This window comes from Patella vulgata, chromosome 8 (genome assembly GCF_932274485.2).
Source record: "Patella vulgata chromosome 8, xgPatVulg1.2, whole genome shotgun sequence".
Taxonomy (NCBI): Eukaryota; Metazoa; Mollusca; class Gastropoda; family Patellidae; genus Patella; species Patella vulgata.
In genome coordinates this window covers 33,681,777-33,701,951 of record NC_065886.2, presented here as the reverse complement: position 1 = coordinate 33,701,951, position 20,175 = coordinate 33,681,777, and the positions used below count along the sequence as shown (strand labels likewise).

The following is a 20,175-nucleotide window of genomic DNA, read 5'->3' as shown; positions in this document are numbered from 1 at the left end:
TCCTAATAATATTGTGTTATACATTGTGTTTACTTGTGTTTGTTGTTGTGGATGTTATATCCTTTAAAGCACCATAGAGCAATCAAACTAAATCTTCATCACTCTTGCAAATTATTAATAGACACCCTATACAGCTGTACCCCTAGAAACCCAATCCTATCAGAACAAATATCATTTAGACATATTCTTCAAACAACTGATTAGGATTTTGTTTGAGACTAATATGAAGTGTGGTGTATAATATTTTTATATATGTAAATATGAGAGAAAGAAATGGTTTAAAGTCCACTTGACACAAACTAGGTCATTTCGGGACTAACATACGGTTCAGTTTTACATTTCAATACCTAATTCGCTTGTGCACAGGGGTCTTTAGCTATAGCAGGAAAATGGAGGACCCCAGAGAAAACCCACAAGTTTGGACAGGCGACCCTACACGTATAAGAGGGGAAACGAAACCACGCCACATGTAATCATGCATTGTGCTGTGTTATTTTTTTACCTGTAAATATGTTGTCAGGTGGATGTAGAGCAAACTGTCTGACAGTATCACGGAGATCCACCAGATTTTCTATAACAGAGTCTAGTTTTACACCATCCATATTGCTACTTGTCTACAATATAAATAAACATCATCATCATTATATACTTTTCTATAATATAAAACATCATTATTCATATTACAATGTCCAGTTTTATAATTCGAAAATATTTTATCCGACCAACTAGTCTAATGTAAAATAAATTTTTTTAAGAAAAAATTATAAATGGTTTACCGTTCTCTCGATACAAACTATGTAATTTCGGGACAAATATTTGGTATAATTCTATTTCAGGAGTCTTTAGTAGTGGGAGGAAACCGGAGGACTCTGAGAAAAACTACAAGGTTTAGCAGGTGAAATTACTCCTCCTTGACATGTACATTCTTGGGAGGATTTTTTTTAAGATAAAAGTGTCAAGATTGTAAATGAAATCAAATGGGGTTTAACATCCTACTTTTCTGCTCCTACTGGGCTAATGAAGACAGTCATACTCCATGCAGTGTGCTATGAAGGAAATTTTGCCCAGACAGCAGTGCTACGGCCTACTCTTATATCAAATTCCAACTATTATCAAGTCGTTTACTTGCACGCAATGTGTACACAGGTCTAGACACTGTTCCTTGCACCAATGACAAGGAGAAACCATGCCGGTATCGCCTCAGAACTTTCTATCCAACACCAGGAGCGAACCTGAGACCTCCTAGTCACGCAGTTCCCGTAAAAATTATAAACTCTACTCACCCCTTTAAGTCTGAGATTAAAACCTAATTTATTTAACGTTGATTGTAATAATACACCAGCAGTAGAAACCGTGGCAGGGCTTCTTACTACACTACACTGAAACAAACATAGATCAGAGAACCCTAATCAAAACCTTGCCAGAAATAAACTTCTAATTAACTTGTATTCCATATAATCACATGTTATTCTATTCAGTTACTAAATGCTGCTTAAACAATTTACAATAAGTACTACACGATCAAATACATATATAATCAACCTCCACTCTCTGACATCAAATATTTCTATAATCAACATCCACTTCCACTCTCCCACATCAAATACTTCTATAATCAACATCCACCCACACACTCGCACATCAAATACTTCTATAATCAATATCCACTCCCACATAAAATACTCCCTACACTCCCACATTAAATACTTTTATTATCAATTTCCATTTCCACATCAAATACTTCTAAATCAACATCCACCCTACACTGCCACATCAAATACTTCTAACATCAACATCTATTAGTCCCATTTTCCCCAAATTAATTAAAATTCAAAAGGTATGTTTTTACCGTTGTGTCTTTTGCAAAACTTTTGTAGAGTATTTTTGTTAAATTCTGCATGGAACTGATGACATTCTCTGTGAGGAAATCATCAGCCAATGCCTCTAATATACCTTGTCTTGTTTCATTTATACTAAAAATACATATAATATATAATCTATTTAAACATTGTTAAACACATATAATATATAATCTATTTAAATATTGTTAAATACATATAATATATAATCTATCATAACACTTTTAAATACATATAATATATAATTTATCCTAACATTGTTAAATACATATAATATTTTATTTTAACATTGTTAAATACAGATAATATATTATTAAAACATTGTTCAATACAGGTAATATATAATCGATTTGAACATTGTTAAATACAGATAATATATCTATTTAAACATTATTAAAGCCTGTTTCTATCTTTATAGTTATATACAGAATATAGGAAGCTGTGGTGGCTCAGTGAATAATCAGGAGATATTGGGTTTGCTCCTTGTGTTGGCAGAGAAAGTTCCTGCGGATTTTCCGGTGTGGTTTCCCCTTGTCGGTGGTGCAGGAAAGAAAACAAGGCAAGGACAGTGTCTAGTCGTTCAGATGGGACAGAAAATTGAGATCCTGTATACACATTGACAGTAGGAATTCAATATAAGAGTAGGTTGTAGCGCCGCTGTCAGGGCCGAATTTTCTTCATAGCACATGCATGGCATATGCCTATCTTCATTAGCACAGTCGGTGTAGAAAAGTAGGAAGTTAAGCCCTATTTCATTTTATTTCATATTGTTATAGCAGATATTGGAGTCATATGTGAAAGATGTTCTTACAAGATGGGGTTTAATGTCCACTCAACCCAGACTAGGTCATTTCAGGACTAACATATGGTTCAATATTATTTCAATAGTTCGCTTGGGCGTTGGGGGTCATTCTTTAGCTAGTGCAAGCTAGGAATCGAAATCACCTCACTTGACTCAATTACAGACCTTACAATCTAAAGTTCAATCCCCGTATAATGTACGTTAATAGTTACCTACCAGTTCTGTAATTCAGCTTCATTGATTGGTTCACAAAGTATTTGACCTTTGACATAAGCGTCACACATGTTAATACAGTTGGTAAAATGTTCGTAAATAGCGGCCGATTTCTTCATGATTACATCACTATATTCTATATCTACACCCCCAAAAAATAAAAATAAAAGTAATTAGGCTTTTACGTCTCATGATCTTAAACACTGTGTATACATGTAAATTTAAAGTCGATTGGATATTATCTTTAGCCTCTAGCTTTAGAGTGTCCATAAGCAACTGTGGACAATGAACGAACGGACAGACGGGGTTAACGACAATACAACCATGTGGCCATATAATAATAATTCCATTTGTCAGAGGGTCTTAATTGATTATTTAACATTTAATTAAATCAAAATACCCAAAACTAGATAATTTCCTGGCCTATACCAATAAAAGATGGCTCCATCAGCATAGATCAACGAAATTTCAAAATATCATAACTATGTAAATACTGCATGGAATTGAATCAGTTTTTGACTCATATTCCTATTAGGGATTCATCTTTCACAATATCATAGTTTGCAAGAGTTTCCTATTGAATTAAATGACGGATCAAGTCTTTAATTAAAGGGTAACCAATATTTTTCCCCTGTTTCTTGTAATTTTTTCCTTGTTTCTTGTAATTTTTCCCCTGTTTCTTGTAATTAGATTTGGGGGTTGGGTGGCCGAATGGTTAACATGTGCGCATTGGATCAGAAGAAGGTCTGTCATTGCATCAAGTGGCGTGGTTTCAATTGCCCGCTTGTACTTGACAAGGAGTAGGGTTGTCTGTCCAACATCATAGATTTTCTCTGGGTCCTCCGATTTCTTCCCACTGCTAAAGACTCCCACTCTCTCTCTGTCTCCATCTCTGTCTTTCTCTCTCTGTTTCTCAATTAGAAATCAATCAATGAATAAAATGTGGTTTAACACCGTAGTTTTCGGAATTAGAAATCGAACTTACAATGTCTATATGGAGTGAGAAGACAGAACATTCGGAACTGGTTGGCTGTAAAATGATCTAGAAAATCAGATATCGTCAGAACGTTCTGGCGTGATTTCGACATTTTGATGGCATCCCCACTTAAATGCAGATGACCTTAAACAGAGAAAGAAAAATATAGAAAGTGAAACCTTTAAAGTAAGTTAAAACTAGAAAATGGTAAACATCTTGTAAACAATGTATTAAACATGCATTATGCAAGAGCTAAATCTGATTATTGCAAGTCTTAATTTAGGCTTCAGATGTTATAGAAACTATAAATTAGAATTTTATTTAAACAACAAGACCAAAATCAACTCTGTAGACCCACGGATGGCTCGGCTACAGCTCGGATTTAAATAGGATTTCACTAATTGATTAAATCAAATAAGGTGTAACCTGATGAAAATACGTCAGTTAGATCGAGGCTAAATGATAGAGTGTACTTAGCGAGGCCGCTGTAAAGCGTTTCGGTATGCCATTGAAAACTTTACTTGATAATCGAGATATGTAGGTGGAGTTAACGCCTGTCAATCAAACGATCAGCGAAGGTGAAGACACAATTCGCTACCATTTCTAGGAAAATATTACAACGATGATAACTATGTTCAGAATAAAGTAATTTGACTGAATTTTTCAATATATTCTTCTTTCATCATCTACTTTGAACTGTTATAGCAAGAATGGTCAACTTTCTATAAAAATCTCCCATAATGTATCTTTAAGTTAAAACTAGGGGCTGATAAACATCTTGTAAACAATGTAATAATATAAAATCAGAAAATGAACACCATCTTAAAACTAGACAATCATGTTAAAGATGCATTATGCAAGATTTAGATAGCTGTTCTTACTAAAATTGTTCAAAAATAGATTGAACTAAAATTCTAAAGATAGGTTGCCAGGCAACAAAACATACGCCCACAGCAGCTAAATCGTCGGGGCAGTCAACATGCGTTGTCGCATATTTTTACTTTTGTTGGTAATGAAACATTTATAATACACTAAAATCTGATTAAGAGGAACAACTCATTAAGTAATTATCAGAAAATCATTAGAATTTGTTTGGCCCATGCTAATATTTAGTATACAAAACATTTAATACCATGGATATAGCTGTTCAAGTTACCAAAAATCATTGAAAATCAATATACTTGTTCGTCGCAAGACATTAAACTCTGTGTATCAATCTAAAGTCAATCGAAACGATTATATATAGGCGTAAACACGGTGTATAAATATAAAATCAATCAGATGAAAACTATGGTCTCTAAAGCATCCACAAGATTTTTCAAGGTGATCAAGGGCTATAAATCAGGCAGTAATTATCAGAAATCGGTGAAAATCAATAGCCTTCTTTGTCTCATGACCTTAAACACTGTGTATAAATTTAAAGTCAATCGGATATTAACTTTAGCCTCTAGAGCGTCCACAGGATTTTACAAAGTGATCAAGGGCAATAACTCTGGCAGTAATTATCGGAAATCATTGAAAATCAATAGGATTCTCCATCTCATGACCTTAAACACTGTGTAACACTGTGTTTAAATCTAAAGTCAATCGGATATTAACTTTAGCCTCTAGAGCGCCCACAAGATTTTTCGAAGTGATCAAGGGCCACAACTCTTGCAGTACTTATTGGAAATCGGTGAAAATAGTGGACACCTGACAGACAGACGGACCGACGGGGGCAACGAGAATATACGACCAAATTTCAATGTGGGCATATAAAAACAAAGCCAAACATCCATGAACTTTATGGAATTCTAAAAACAAAGCTAAACATCCTTGACATAGGTATTTTTTTTTAGACTGGTTTCCAAATTGCCAATATATAATATTGAACACAACGTTCTCTTGTATTACATACAACTTAGCTATTTATAACATACAGTACAGAAGTCAGAGTTTTACTGAAACTGGAAAAAATGATTTCCACTGCTAGTTTCAAAGAATTATCGACACGCAAGTTTGTTGAAATTTGTTCCAGGGGCCACATTTAAACCCTTGGCGGGTCAGATCTGGCTCGTGGGTCGCATGTTTGACAACCCTGACCTAGATAATGATAAACTAGATAATATTGGATGTATTAAGTTCATTCTGAGACTAACACAGTTTTCTATCATTATCTTAAATTATCATAGCACACAACCTCAGGTATTCATCTACTTGGTGTATAATGTTGTCTTCGGAAGTAAAACAACTGACCTGACCGACAGGAAGTAAAACAATTGACCTGGTCGACAGGTAATAAAAGGACTGACCTGACCAACAGTTAGGTAGTAAAACAACTGACCTGACCCACAGGAAGTAAAACAATTGACCTGACCAACAGTTAGGTAGTAAAACAATTGACCTGACCAACAGGAAGTCAAACAACTCACCTGAATGAAGCCAATAATTGACCCACTGATGACAGTTATAATGAGCTTGTGATTGGGCCAGTTCATTCTCATGATGTGGAAACATTAAATCATTACCACCAGAATGGAAATCAAAGTTTGATCCAAATACACCACTGAAACATATTTTTGTGTACCATATAAAATTATTTGCAGGGAGAGATTTGGCCCAGTTAAGAGAGTAGGATTTGTTTAACGTTCACTCGGGACCAACATATGGTTCAATTTTATTCAATAATTTGCCTGCATTGGGAGGAAACTCACAAGGTTGGGCAGGCGACCCTAATCCTTGTGACGTATAAGCAGGGAGTCGAAACCACACCACTTGACTCAATGACAGACCTTATCATCTAATGCGCATTCGTTAACCATTCAGCCACCCAACCCCTCACATTGCGAGAGGAAGAATATTGCTGCAAAAGCCACTTTTCGTTCTCCTGTTCTTAGGGATGATTTAAATGCAAGGGGATGATTTACGTGCACTAGAATTTGTTAACTGGTGGACCTCACTTTTTCGTCCCATCCAAATGATAAAACACACTTCCCTAGTCAGTTGACAGGTGCCACTCCTGACAAAATCAAACTGGGCAGATTCCATTATATATGACGTTTGATTTTCCGCACTTACCTGACCAGACACACAGGGGGGTCATTAGGAGACAGTTACCGATGACCCACAGCCATCCACTCGCTGACATAGTTTTGGTGTTTAAATTTCCTGACAAGTTGGAATCAGGCACATTCCATAAAATTCTAGTAACACATAATTGATTACCTTGCCATTGTCGAACATTCTATATGCCATCCTGGTCTGCCATCACCCCATGGAGATTCCCAATACGGTTCACCTGGTTTCACACCTTTCCATAATGCAAAATCTCTTGGGTGTTTTTTAAATTGATCACCTAACAAAACAAAATAATTCAGATAATTTGTAGTAAACCAAGTATAAATGAAGGCATATTGACCATCATGACTCCCATTTCAGACTTCAAGATGCATTATGTAAGAGCTAAATCTGTCTATTGCAAATCTTTATTTTGGCCTCAAATTTTGTACATTTTTAATTACATATTTAAACACATGACAAGCTCATAATCAATTCTCTAGACCATCGGATGGGTGTAGTTTTCAATATATATTCTTTGTTCAGTATCTATTTTTGAATAGCAAGAACAGCCCAGTTCTTTATCTAAATCTTACATAATGCATCTTTAACAGACTAAAAGTGAAACCGAAAGGCTGAAGACCTTATCTGTCAGTCAATTTACATTACATCCCATAAAATTAAGAGTTTTAAAGTACCAGTATTTAACAAATAAATTCAAGGTTTTTTCCCCATATAAATACAGTTAAATTTATACTTTTCATCTGTCAAATACGTTAAACAAGTACAGCCATAGTAAGAAACAGCAACCAGTCAACTTGGAATTGTGATGTGAAGTTTGTCAATTGATGTGCAATTGTCCAAAGAACAAGCATGCCTAGTTCCATGTCCATCATACCCAAATTAGTGGAGCCTTATGCTTTTTTTATGGACAATGGCCTACACTTTTCAAATGCCAACTGTCAAAGGTTCTTTTACGTGCATACCAACGTGAACATGGTACCATGGTTTTTTTTTTGCTCTATCGCAAGGATCTTTCTCTGCCAACACTGTGATCAAACCGCGGATCTCCTGGTTAGTTAGCCAGCGCCTATTTCGCTGAGCCCCTGTGGCTCCTATTAGGCTAATGAAGATGGACTTACATCATACATTTTGCCTGGACATGTTAATCGTCTTTACTGTATGAGTCAACGAGTACACCAGTGGATCTTGGTTTTTGTCCCATCCAAATGACGAGATGATTTTCCTTGCCTACATGAATCACAACGGGCTAACGAAGCTGGAAAATCCTGAAGAACTTTCTCAGCCAGCGAGATCAAAACTCAGGACCGCTTGGTACAAGAGCTGGTGCCGATCTCAATGCGCCATCATATCTCTCTCATCATGCTGTCACATGTAATGAATTTAATTATCCATTCAGTAATAAATACCTACCTGTCGCCCTCACTTCTGTTTCCATTGAATGAGTCCATAATTTACCATAGCGACCATATTTAATAACATCAAAATATACCGAACCTAAACATACATTAGATAGATACAATCATTAATATATTTCATACATTTCACCAACTTAATACTGATGGTTACCTATTAAATAAAATACTGATTATTATCTATTAAATACTAACTGTTATCTATTTAAAATACTGACTCTTATCTATTTAAACTATTGACATTTATATATTTAAAATCATGACTGTTATATATCTAAAATAATGACAGCTATCTATTTAAAATACTGACTCTTATCTATTTAAACTATTGACATTTATATATTTAAAATCATGACTGTTATATATTTAAAATACTGACAGCTATCTATTTAAAATACCAACTGTTATCTATTTAAAATACCAACTGTTATCTGTTTAAAATATTGACTGTTAGCTACATGCATTTAAAACAAGTGATATCATCTTTTTAAAATACTGACTGTTGTTTGCTTAAAATACTGACTGTTATCTATTTAAAATACTAACCGTTATCTGCAGTATAAGCTAGACCGTTATCTATTATTTTCTGTATATATTCTAGAATTGGTTGTATATGATCTGAAACCCGTGTTAATCGCGTCGCTGGTAAAATATTCAACTTCTCCATATCCTGTAGAAATTCCATTTCATATTTCTTAGCGACTTCAACAAATGGGGTCTTCGTCTGAAAAACAAACCAGAGCTAAACAATCAGACAATCCTACTTTTATTAAAATACAAGGGGGTTGGGTCGTCTACACAAGAAGTAGAGTTGCCTGCCTGCCTCGTTGATTTTCTAAGGGAGCCCGGGTTTTATCCCACTGCTAAAGACCCCTATGTACAAGTAAATTGTTGCAATAAGAACACACCATATGTTACTTCCAAAATGACCTTATTTATGTTGAAATTAAAGCCATATATCTGCGTAAGGGGTGCCCAATTTTGGTATCAATTAATTGAGAGGGCATACAACTATTTCAATTTAAAACCAAACTTTAACTAAAGACTCCACTGTTTACAGATTCATATAAATAGAATCATATGCATAAAATTGTGTAAATATGATTGTACAGTGGTTAGAAATAACTGGTGTTATAATGTTAACTTTAAAAGCAATATCTCATGCTTAGAAATAGCTATTCTTAAATAGCATCATACAGTGTGCTATGAGGGAAATTTTCCTGAACAACAGCACTACAGCGTACTCTTATATGGAATTCCAACTGCCAAGGGTTCTTTTACATGCACGTTAATGTGTACTTCATCCCATCTGAACTACTATAGGCTACATGAAGAAGAAGAAGAAGAGAAACAGAGAAAGAGAGAGAGAGAGAGAGAGAGAGAGAGAGATGGTGTTTAACGTCTCGACACAAACTAGGTCATTTCGGGACTAACATATGATTCAATAATTTTATTTCCATAATTCACTTGCGCGTAGGGGTCTTTAGCAGTGGGAGGAAACTGGAGGACCCGAAGAAAACCCACGAGGTTGGACAGGCGACGAAGAAGAAGAAGAAGAAGAAAAATATCTTACCCTATTAGCCTTGTAAATAATTTTATCATCTATATCTGTTATACCCATCACCTGGTCAACCTCAATATCAAAATAATTCTCTAAAACACGTCGTATTATATCGAACCTGATGTAGGAACTGGCATGACCGATATGAGCGCTGTCGTATACGGTCGGACCACACATATACCTATAAATAAATATAAACTAACATAAATAACTACCAGTATGTTAAATAAGGCCATACATTAAGAAATATTCTGGTTCTCATGCAATTCTTCCAAACAATCTGATGCGGTAGGGTGGGGGGGGGGTGCACTGTTATTTTGTCCAAGGATCACTACTGGGGTAAATGAATTCTCACATCACATTTCAAGCCACTGCATTATCTCATCATGTCGTTTATAGGAATGTATAATCATCTTATTCCCTAGATGGCTATAAAGTGTTATAGACATGACATACAAGCCTAGACATAAAGGCTCAAGTCACAGACTTTGTCAGACACAAATTATCACACAAGGTATGTGTTACAATATATATGTTGTGTGATAATTTGTACTTGACCTTGATGACATGAAATGAAATGTACCTTATGGTCTTCCATTTCGGCACCAACTTGGCTGATTAAGGTCGGCATGTGATGACCCAATCACCTGTGTCCATGTTATGTAACCCCATATGGTTCAATTTTATTTTAATAATTCGCTTGCGTGTAGGGGTCTTAAGCTGTGGAAGGAAACCGGAGGACCTGGAGAAAACCGACTAGGTTCAACAGGCGATCCACACTGTCACGTACAAGCTGTGAATCGAAACCACCCTACTTTACTCAATGACAGACCATATGATCTAAAGTGCATATGTTAAACACTTAGGCCACCAAGAATATAGGAAAACAAATTCGGATTAAATATATGGTAATTTCTTTCACATGCACGCCAAATGTGTACAAAGGATCTTGGTTATATGTCCCATCCGAATGACTAGACACTGTCCTTGTCAGGCAAATGGTTGCACACTTAATCAATTTGAATACCAAAATCTTGATTTAGTATCAAGGTTACCATGATAACTGGTTTTTATTTTTCAATATCAATCGAACTTTTTTCTTTGCTAAAGTATTCCAGACATTGATTCCTGTTTTAAACCCCTCTTTTGGTTCCTTCCACTCGGATTCTGGTGGTGGTTTTTTCGAGGAGAAATTCCTGGAATTCCCACCAATAAGTTTCTGTAACTGTCTAAATGGAACACATTGCCTCTTCTCGCAAATTCGACACAACATGTCTCGGGGAAACTGCCTGTTAAGTTCACAAATTTCTTCCAGTATGTGTTGTGACTGGTGCATGTAAATGTGCTGTTGTAGAGGTCAATGTCAAAAGTCAAGGCCGGGTAAAATAGGTCAAAAACCCCTTATACAAATTTCAGAATTCTACAAATACGAAACATTAAATCTTTTAAATATTTTTAATAAAATTTCCATCTCTTTAACAAAACATAAAATGAATGGATTCCAGAAATATTTAATATCCTGTCGATTTCAGGAACTTTCTTTTCGCAAAATGTTTGTTGTCAGTTGTTGGTGAATTTTTGATAATTCGTTTCGTATTAAAGGGCACCTGCTAATCCTATAATTGACGCGACCTTAGTTTACGTTTGAGGAGCGGGAGCAAAATGTTACTTGTGGTTATCTCTTGTTATTTGTTTCTTGTTCGTTATTCGAATTAAGTTTTAGTTGTGTTTAGAATTAATGTAAGAAAAGGGATTGTTGAAGATGACTATGTTTAATCAGGCGGCCGTAGAGGCGTTGTGTTCGGCGACATATTTAGAAAATTATCTTGAAACCATGGAGAGCTTGCCAGATGATTTACAAAGATGCGTGACAGCTCTGAGAGAACTTGATATCAAGTGTAGAGGCGAGTATATTAATCGAATTTAGCATCCATTTGCGATTAATGTTTCTCCATTATTTCAAGATTTGATTTCAAATTCTATTTCCAAATGAAATTCCGAAGGGTCGTATCTGTGAATTTTGATCTGGATTGACCTAATTTCGAGGGATTCCACGTGCTAAAAATAGACACGGCAATCGGTCAGGTGCTTATACAGTTCATTCATCATTGGTGCGTGTGGTGGCTTGAATGAAAAGTAGAAAAACTAGAAATAACCAGGAAAACTCACAAATCCTTGAATGAAAAAAAGTTTTTAACCAATATTAATATTGTTCTTTTTACCTTTTTTTTTTATATACACATGACATGATGTATTCAGTATATGTTGTAGTATTGTTTTACTTTTCTTTAGCAAAATAAGATGACCATTTGATTATATTTTTAACATTAGACAAAATATACAGATGAATGAAATAGTGTTAAAGTTCTACTGTTCTGCAGTAACCAGGCTAATGAAGATGGGCATACAGTTAGTTCCTTTAGGAACGGTCTCTGATTGGACGCTGACCGTTCCTATCCGTCCATGTAGCTACAATATGAAAATACTGCTCTTCCCCACCTCTCTTCTAAGGCTATTTTGGAATCCTTACCTTCTATTTTTCACCATGTTTCTTTATTTTTTGCCAAAAGGAATCATTTCTCGCCATATCTGACACAAATTTATATTAATTCAACACTATTTTCAAGTACAGCGTTGGTGAAGAGCGGTATTTTCATAGTGCAGATATATAAGGACGCTAGGAAGTAGGAACGGTCAGCGGACAGCATACAATCAAAGACCGTTCCTAAAGGAACTAGGCATACAGTGTGCTATGAAGGCTTACACAGAGATCAAACCCTGAAAATCACACAAAATTGGTTAAGCAGGATTTAGTAACAGGCTGGAAATAAAATATTGTGCAATTAACTGGTGTACAAGTTACTTGGATGTTTATGTCTGGCAAGGTTTCGACAAGTATTATCTTGTCTTCATTAATATACATGAACCCTGGTCGAAACATTGCCAGAAATAAATATATAAGTAACTTGTATTCCGTCTAATTAATTGTGTCACGTTTTACAGTAAAACTAGAAAAATAAAATGCCTAATGATTTCAAATAACCTTTTTCTGTTTTCTTCAGATATTTTACAAGATATGGATCACCATCATGATACTTACACATCAAACAAATCAGAAGGCACAGCCAAGAAGAAAGCCTTTCTTGGTATACAACGAGCACTGATAAAATGTCAGGAGATTGGGGATGAGAAACTTCATCAAATGTCAACCATAATTGAAATAATTGAGAATCGACAACGTCAGCTGGATCAAGATAGAGAAAATCTGGGTATAAAAAAATGTTTATTTTATTTGTGGTCCCAGGCATCACTGAGTCTTTGACCACAAGGATGGGGGCTGCAAATTTTGTCCTTCCATTCCTGCCCGATGCTGGTCTCTCAAACATGACCGACTCTTATGGCAAGTTTCTGCAAAGCATTTGTCTTCGATGTCATCACCTTCAGTGTAAAGCGCATGTTCACCCTCAGTAACAATGTTCACATCAAGTGTTTACTTTACTAATCAAATATTCTACGTTGAAAAGGCCTATTCAAACATTAAAGTTGAATTCATTGAATTAATATTAATGATTCCTAAAATGAGATAAAAGAAAACTTCATATATTGGTAATCTTCTTAGATTATTGATGGTTTCAAATAATTATGTGAGTATAAAATTTAAGATCATTTAATGTCAGATAGAATATTATGTGCCGGCTATGTTACGTTTGAAGACATACTGTTTAACCCTTTAGCACATGGTACAGTGAATGAATTAGAGAAAAGAATTTTTTTTTTACATAGATTTTTGTAACCGGAACCCGTTTTTATACGCTCTAACTCCAACAGTTATCATCCGATCTTTCTGAAATTTACATGCATTATTTAAATTGGTGAAACGAAGAGACCTATTGAATTTCAGCAATTTCCGTTTATTACGTCTAGAGTTATGGCCCTTGTTTCACTTTATTGAACCTTGTGAACGTTCCAACGCCAAAAGTTATCGTTCGATCTTTGTCAAATTTATTTGCATTATTTAGATTAGTGAAACGGAGAAGCCTATTGAATTTCAGCAATTTTTGTTTATTACGTCTAGAGTTATGGCCCTTGTTTCACTTTATTGATCCTTCTGAACGCTCTAACGCAAAAAGTTATCACCCGATCTTTGTGAAATTTATATGCATGATTAAAATTAGTGAAACGAAAAAGCCTATTGAATTTCGGCAATTTACAATAATTACTTCTAGTGTTATTGCCCTTGTTTCACTTTGTTAAGCCTTGTTAATGCTCGATTGATAATAGTTATCATCCGATATGTATGAAATATTATTGAATTTCAGCAATTTCCGTCAATAATTTCTAGAGTTATGGCGATTGTGAACGTTTGAATGACAAAAGTGATCATGTGATCTGTATGAAATTTAAATGCATTATTTGTATTAGTAAAACGAAAAAGCCTGTCAAATTTCAACAATTTCTGTAGATTACTTCCAGAGTCGAGACCCTTGTTTCAGTTTGTAGAACCATGTAAACCCTCAAACGACAAAATTTATAATCTGATCTGTATAGAACCGTCTTGTAAAGGCCCCCAATTACCTACAAAAGAATAAATATGCGACAACCCTTGACGACCGCTCGGGCGATTTAGCTGCTGTGGGCGTATGTTTTGTTACCTGGCAACCTATCTTTTTTTTTTAAATGGCTGAAACTGCTGATCCTTATAGCACCTCAAATTGCTTGAGTCACAGAATTAGTGTACAATCAAATTTAAATAGTTCTGTTATTCACATGACTCAGGCTATATGGGCGTTAGAGGGAGCAGTGATTACGTTAAGTGCCAACGGGTTAATATTTTTTTTTAAAATTTTATGCGTTTGTTTAAAAATGTAAATACTGATATGTTATTAAGTATCTAATAATAGATGAATTTTATCTTGCAGACCCAACGATAAATCGTCCACGTGAATTGGATAGGGAGGAATGTCAGACGACACGAAAAGAAACAAAGACAAACGATAACGACAGACCGGAAAAATCTGGTCAAAAACGTCAGCGAAGACAGAAGAATAGTGAAACTGTTGATGATAAGGTAAAGCTAAATGTCTGCTACTGTTTTATTTCCTTGCACTACCAAATACATGGCATGGAACGAAAGAGTCTTTCATGTGGAGCCCTAGATTATTCCTGAAAGTTCTCGACATAGTCTGAAATTCGTCTTCCGAAAAGCACTACTCCAAATTCTGCTTTGCCAAACGTCCACTGCTTTTCTATTTTCTTAAGCCACCCAATACTTAGCATGACAGAGGTAAAACAAAAGATGGAATTGGAAGTCTGTATACATTAAGATGTTTTTCACAGTCATGACTGTAAACAGAATACAGAAAGCATTCTATATCTAGAGAGCGCATGACTGTAAACAGAATACAGCAAACATTCTAGCGCTTGAGAGTGCATGACTGTATACAGAATACTCCAAGCATTCTAATCCTACAGATTGCATGATTGTAAACAGAATACATCAAGCATTCTAGCCCTAGAGAGTGCATGACAATAAACCGAATACAGCAAGCCCTCTAGAGAGTGCATGACTGTAATCAAAATACAGTAAGCATTTTAGCCCTAGAGAGTGCATGACTGTAAACGTAATTCTAGCCCTAGAAAGATCAAATCATGACAGAATACAGTAAGCATTCTAGCCTTAGAGAGTGCATGACTATAAATAGAATACAGCAAGCATTCTAGACCTAGAGAGTGCATGACTGTAAACAGAACACAGTAATCATTCTAGCCCTAGAGAGTGCATGACTACAAACAGAATACAGCAAGCACTCTGGAGAGTGCATGCCTATAATTTAAACAGAATACAGTAAGCATTCTAGGCAAGGAGTGTGCATGACTGTAAATAGAATACAGACAAGCATTCTAGCCCTAGGAGAGTGCATGACTAGACAGAATACAGTAAGTATTTTAGCCGTAGAGAGTGCATGACAATAAACAGAATACAGCAAGCACTCTAGATCTAGGGATTGCATGATCGTAAACAGACAGCAAGCATTCTAGGTCTAGCGAGTGTATGACTGTACATGTAGATAGAATAGAGCAAGCATTCTAGCTTTAGAGAGTGCATGACTGCAAAAAGAATACAGCAAGCACTCTAGATCTAGAGAGTGTGTGACTATAAATAGAATACAAAAAACATTCTAGATCTAGAGAGTGTATGCCTGTACATGTAGGTAGAATACAGCAAGCATTCTAGCTTGGTAGAGTACATGACTCTAAATAGAATACAGCATACCAAAGTTGGCAGAAAATAGTGATATTGTCGATAATTGTTGGTAAAGTGTTTTGAAGAACGATAATTGATAGATTTAAAATATCGTTAATCACGCAATTATAGGTTGTCACTTGTAAGAAGAAATCTATCAAAGATTATCCTTATAGTAGTCTTGGCATTGGGGGCTTGCGCCCAGTTTTCTGCACATGAGAAATGAGAATAACTATGAAAAAAAATAAACTGTTACTGTGAACTGGATGAGGAATCCTTTTCATGAGATTAAAGGGAAATAACTACATTTTATGGATTATGAAGTTGATTGAGTTTCAACACCTTGGTTTTCGTATTATTATATGATATTATTTAATTGTCAAGTCAATGAAACATGTATATATAATGATATTACAGCATAAACTCACATATAATTCATTATTTGTATACAAATTATGAATGTTATCAAAAAAAATTGTAAGTACAAATAATTTGCCTACATGTATATTATCAATTATTGATCGGCGGATAGTCGACAATTATCGAGACTTGAAACCAGTATCGATTGTCAGCCCTACATCAAGCACTCAAAACCAGTCATGGCTGTTAACACAATACAGCACTAGTCCTAGAGAGGTCAGTCTTGATTGTAAAAAGAAAACATGTAGCATTCTAGTCCTAGAAAGGTTAAATCTTGACAGAATACATCAAGCATTCTAGCCCTAGAAAGGTCAAATCTTGACAGAATTACAGCAAGCATTCAAGATCTATTCCGTTCATTTAATTTTCATAATGTCTAATTTACTTTTTTCTATTTTAGGATAATGCGAATGGAAATAAGAAGAAGAAAAAGCGTAAAGTGAAGAAAGAACGACCAGACTCTCCGATTGATCCGCCAATTGACCCGGACGAACCACGATATTGTTTGTGTAATCAAGTATCGTACGGTGAAATGATAGGATGTGACAATGACAAGTGTCAAATCGAGTGGTTTCATTTTAACTGTGTAAACTTATCACACAAACCGAAAGGGAAATGGTACTGTCCGCGTTGTCGTGGTGATAAACCGACCGTGAAGAAACCAGATAAATAGACCAGGAGTATTTTAACGAAGGCAGTCATCGTTTTTTGTTTTATTTGGAAAATCGTATATTTAACATTTTTACTCTCGAGACTTTTTACATTTTGTGGTAGTGATGATCATAGTGGATACGAGACATAGATATTATAAATATCAAAACCAAATACATTTCACAATCTCTCCAGAAAATAGGAAGACATGTTTAAATTGAATTCAGTGTCACTCCATGTTGGGATATATGAGGCTCTGTGCACATAGGCGTACGGGGAAATTTTTGACTGGGGGGGGGGGGGGGCGGTGGTGGTTGGTGCCCAAAAAATGTAGTTAGGTTCTTAGTATGTTACCTAATAATAATAAATTCGCTGTTAAATTGGACACATTCAAGAACACAATATTTTTTTATACAACTTTTAGAAAGTACAATTGTGTGCCCAAATTTTCCCAGTATTTGGTTCCCAAAATGGGGGGGCAGGCGCCCCCCCCAGCCCCCCCAGCTCGTACGCCTATGTCTGTGCAGAGTATACATGTAATGTACAGATCCAGATTCGACACCTGTTAGTTTATTTTTCATTTTATTTCAGTAACTTAAAATTTAATAGATCTATTGCCTTTACTATAAATACTACTTAATATTTTATAGTTGTCAAATACTTAGTCGCTGATCGTCACTTCAGGGATATTATCGTTGTCAAATAATTAGTCTCTGATCGTTACTTCAGGAATTTTCAATGGCAAACTATGCAAAAACTACAATATTATAAAAATTGAATCTCTAAAAAATTAATATCAGTCCAACAAACCACAATATTTCTAAAATTAAATCTCTAAATATGATTCAGTTTGTACATTTACATGTAATTACAATATTGTAAAAGCAGAATCTCTGAAAGGAATATCAGTCTTAAAATGGGTTAATTCTGTTCAGTATTTACAAAGATATGTTGAATTGAAAATATCTCAACATTCGGCTGATGATGTAAACATGATATGGTGAAAATGAATTACGGCCACACATAATCTTTGCTAAAATCTTTTCATGGGCTGCTATTTCAATCAGATCGAATCCAAGTCGAGAGATTATCTGGTATTAATATTTTGATTTTGTATTCTTAATAAAATGTTACATAATCAATGTGAGTACGAGTGGGTTAAATTGTGGAAATAACACACAGAGACTCTTATTAAATTTTAAAAGGGCATTATGATTACCAAAATAATAAATGTATATTATTTATACATATATATATGTACGGCTCAGCAAGGGATTGACAGATTTGTTTCAAATTTTTTGCAAAAAATCCCTTGATGAAGCCCTGATGAGAAAATGAGACCCATGTATTCTGCGAAAAAAATACAAACCATGATCAGAGGCTTTAAAGTATCATCAGAAATTTTCTGTTAAATGTTGGGGAACTTGCAGAACCCTGTACAATCTACAGTTGGCACTGATTACAGTTCTGTGTGTTTCAGACTGAAAATCAGGTTTTCGTCGGTTACTCCCTCTGCTAAAAACCCCTACACGAAAGTGTATTATTTAAATAAAATGTTAGTACTGAATTGACCTAGTTTGTGTTGAGTGGTCGGATGGGATGGAAAAAACCCAGAGGTCCCGTGTACACATTAACATGCACGTAAAAGAACCCTTGATTGTTGGAATTAGAAATAAAAGTAGGTTGTAGCGTCAATGTCTGGGCAAATTTTCCCTGATAGCCATTGGTGTATGGCGTACCCGTCTCGATTAGCCCGGTTGGGGTAGAATAGTGGAACGTTAAGCCCCATTTCATTACCACTTCAATAGACATACATGTATGTTTGATTTATATTGATAGTTTGTTTTAAAACTATGTTTGTCATGCAGGTTAATTTGATACCAGATACATGTATGTGGGGGTGGAGCTGGGCGAAGAATCGTGATGGGCAAACGAACATACATACATACAGACCCACTTTGATTTTATTTTTATAGATTGTTAAAAACTGTTTCAGGGTCTACTTTGTCTTGTTATCAGAATAAGATATTCAGATTGATTTGAAAGGGTGAAAATAGATTTAAAGTTGAATTACTTGGACAATTGAAGAATTTTAATTATTCAGGGTCGTACATCTTTATAACTGTTGTCTTTAACAGATTTGCTATAGACACAATCATATTCTTAGATTAAATAAAAATAAAATAGTTTTTTCATCTTAAAACGATTTACTTTGTTATTATTACGGAATATGTCGGGTCTGGCATTGATTCAACTGGTGTGGTTTCGATTCTCTACTTGTATGTGACAAGGAGTAGGGTCATCTGTTCAACCTCTTGGGTTTTCACTGGGTCTTTAATTTTTTTCCCACTTTAAAATAGAATTGTAACATGTTAGTCCCAACTTGACCTAGTTTGTATCGGGTGGACGTTAAACCTCCCGTTGTAGACAATATTCAAGAGTGAATGAGATTACTGACACTAGCTATAGCCCTACCCTCTCACAGACAGCGAAGCATTGACTCCTTAACCGTGAAAAATTATGAGCATTCTATGAAAGAACAGGAGGTGTATGGTAAAATTGAACACCCAATTCCAGTCGCTACACCATATGAATATCATATATTGGTGCCACTGTGGCTCAATGAGTAAGACATTGGTTTGCTAACCTTCAGGCCCATGTTCGAACCGGGTGTGGGCAAATAAAGGTTACCACCAATATCCGACGTAGTTCCCCCATGGCAGTGGTGCCAGACGGAGGGCCTGATAAGGACAGCTGTGTAGTCATTGTCCGGGCAAAATTTCCCTCCTAGCACACTGCATTGCGTCTGCCCCCCTTTAATAGCACATTTGGAGCAGAACAGTAGGACGTTAAACCTCCATTTCATTTCATTTATAAGGGAAACTGTGCCTGGACAGTAGTTAATTGTTCTCTTTTACTTACACTAAATGAGTAGGTGTTGCGCGCAAACCTGGAGGTCGACAGAGAATGTCCCTTG

The 20,175-nt window shown here is 35.5% G+C and overlaps 2 protein-coding genes across 3 annotated transcripts in view; one reads left to right on the top strand and one right to left on the bottom strand.

Moving 5' to 3' along the window:
- The window catches only part of LOC126830906 (probable cysteine--tRNA ligase, mitochondrial), a 28,315-nt gene that overhangs the window by 2,397 nt on the left and 5,743 nt on the right, over positions 1–20,175 (bottom strand). The window contains exons 1-11 of one of the 2 annotated variants that reach the window (XM_050561404.2): positions 10,939–11,241; positions 9,896–10,064; positions 8,869–9,046; positions 8,321–8,404; positions 7,055–7,184; positions 6,262–6,395; positions 3,860–3,994; positions 2,878–3,016; positions 1,850–1,973; positions 1,284–1,379; positions 503–614 (exon numbers count right to left, since the gene is read on the bottom strand). In XM_050561404.2, the coding sequence (XP_050417361.2) occupies positions 503–614; positions 1,284–1,379; positions 1,850–1,973; positions 2,878–3,016; positions 3,860–3,994; positions 6,262–6,395; positions 7,055–7,184; positions 8,321–8,404; positions 8,869–9,046; positions 9,896–10,064; positions 10,939–11,219 (1,582 nt within the window). In that variant the 5' untranslated portion in view covers positions 11,220–11,241. Of the gene's footprint in view, positions 1–502; positions 615–1,283; positions 1,380–1,849; positions 1,974–2,877; positions 3,017–3,859; positions 3,995–6,261; positions 6,396–7,054; positions 7,185–8,320; positions 8,405–8,868; positions 9,047–9,895; positions 10,065–10,938; positions 11,242–20,175 lie in introns of those variants that run through there. The other variant, XM_056102733.1, reaches the window with a different exon arrangement.
- Positions 11,512–19,401, top strand: LOC126830908 (inhibitor of growth protein 1). The gene is made up of 4 exons (XM_050561406.2): positions 11,512–11,787; positions 12,946–13,152; positions 14,803–14,951; positions 16,948–19,401. Exons 1-4 carry the CDS (start codon positions 11,646–11,648, stop codon positions 17,218–17,220), a joined length of 771 nt encoding a protein of 256 aa, XP_050417363.2. The 5' UTR covers positions 11,512–11,645; the 3' UTR covers positions 17,221–19,401.

What these genes read in the sequence shown, in the direction of transcription:
- LOC126830908 (XM_050561406.2), top strand. Translation starts at nt 11,646, where the DNA reads ATGACTATGTTTAATCAGGCGGCCGTAGAGGCGTTGTGTTCGGCGACA. An exon ending in ACTTGATATCAAGTGTAGAG is followed by an intron (nt 11,788 to 12,945) that starts GCGAGTATATTA and finishes TGTTTTCTTCAG; the next exon opens with ATATTTTACAAGATATGGAT. An exon ending in TCAAGATAGAGAAAATCTGG is followed by an intron (nt 13,153 to 14,802) that starts GTATAAAAAAAT and finishes TTTATCTTGCAG; the next exon opens with ACCCAACGATAAATCGTCCA.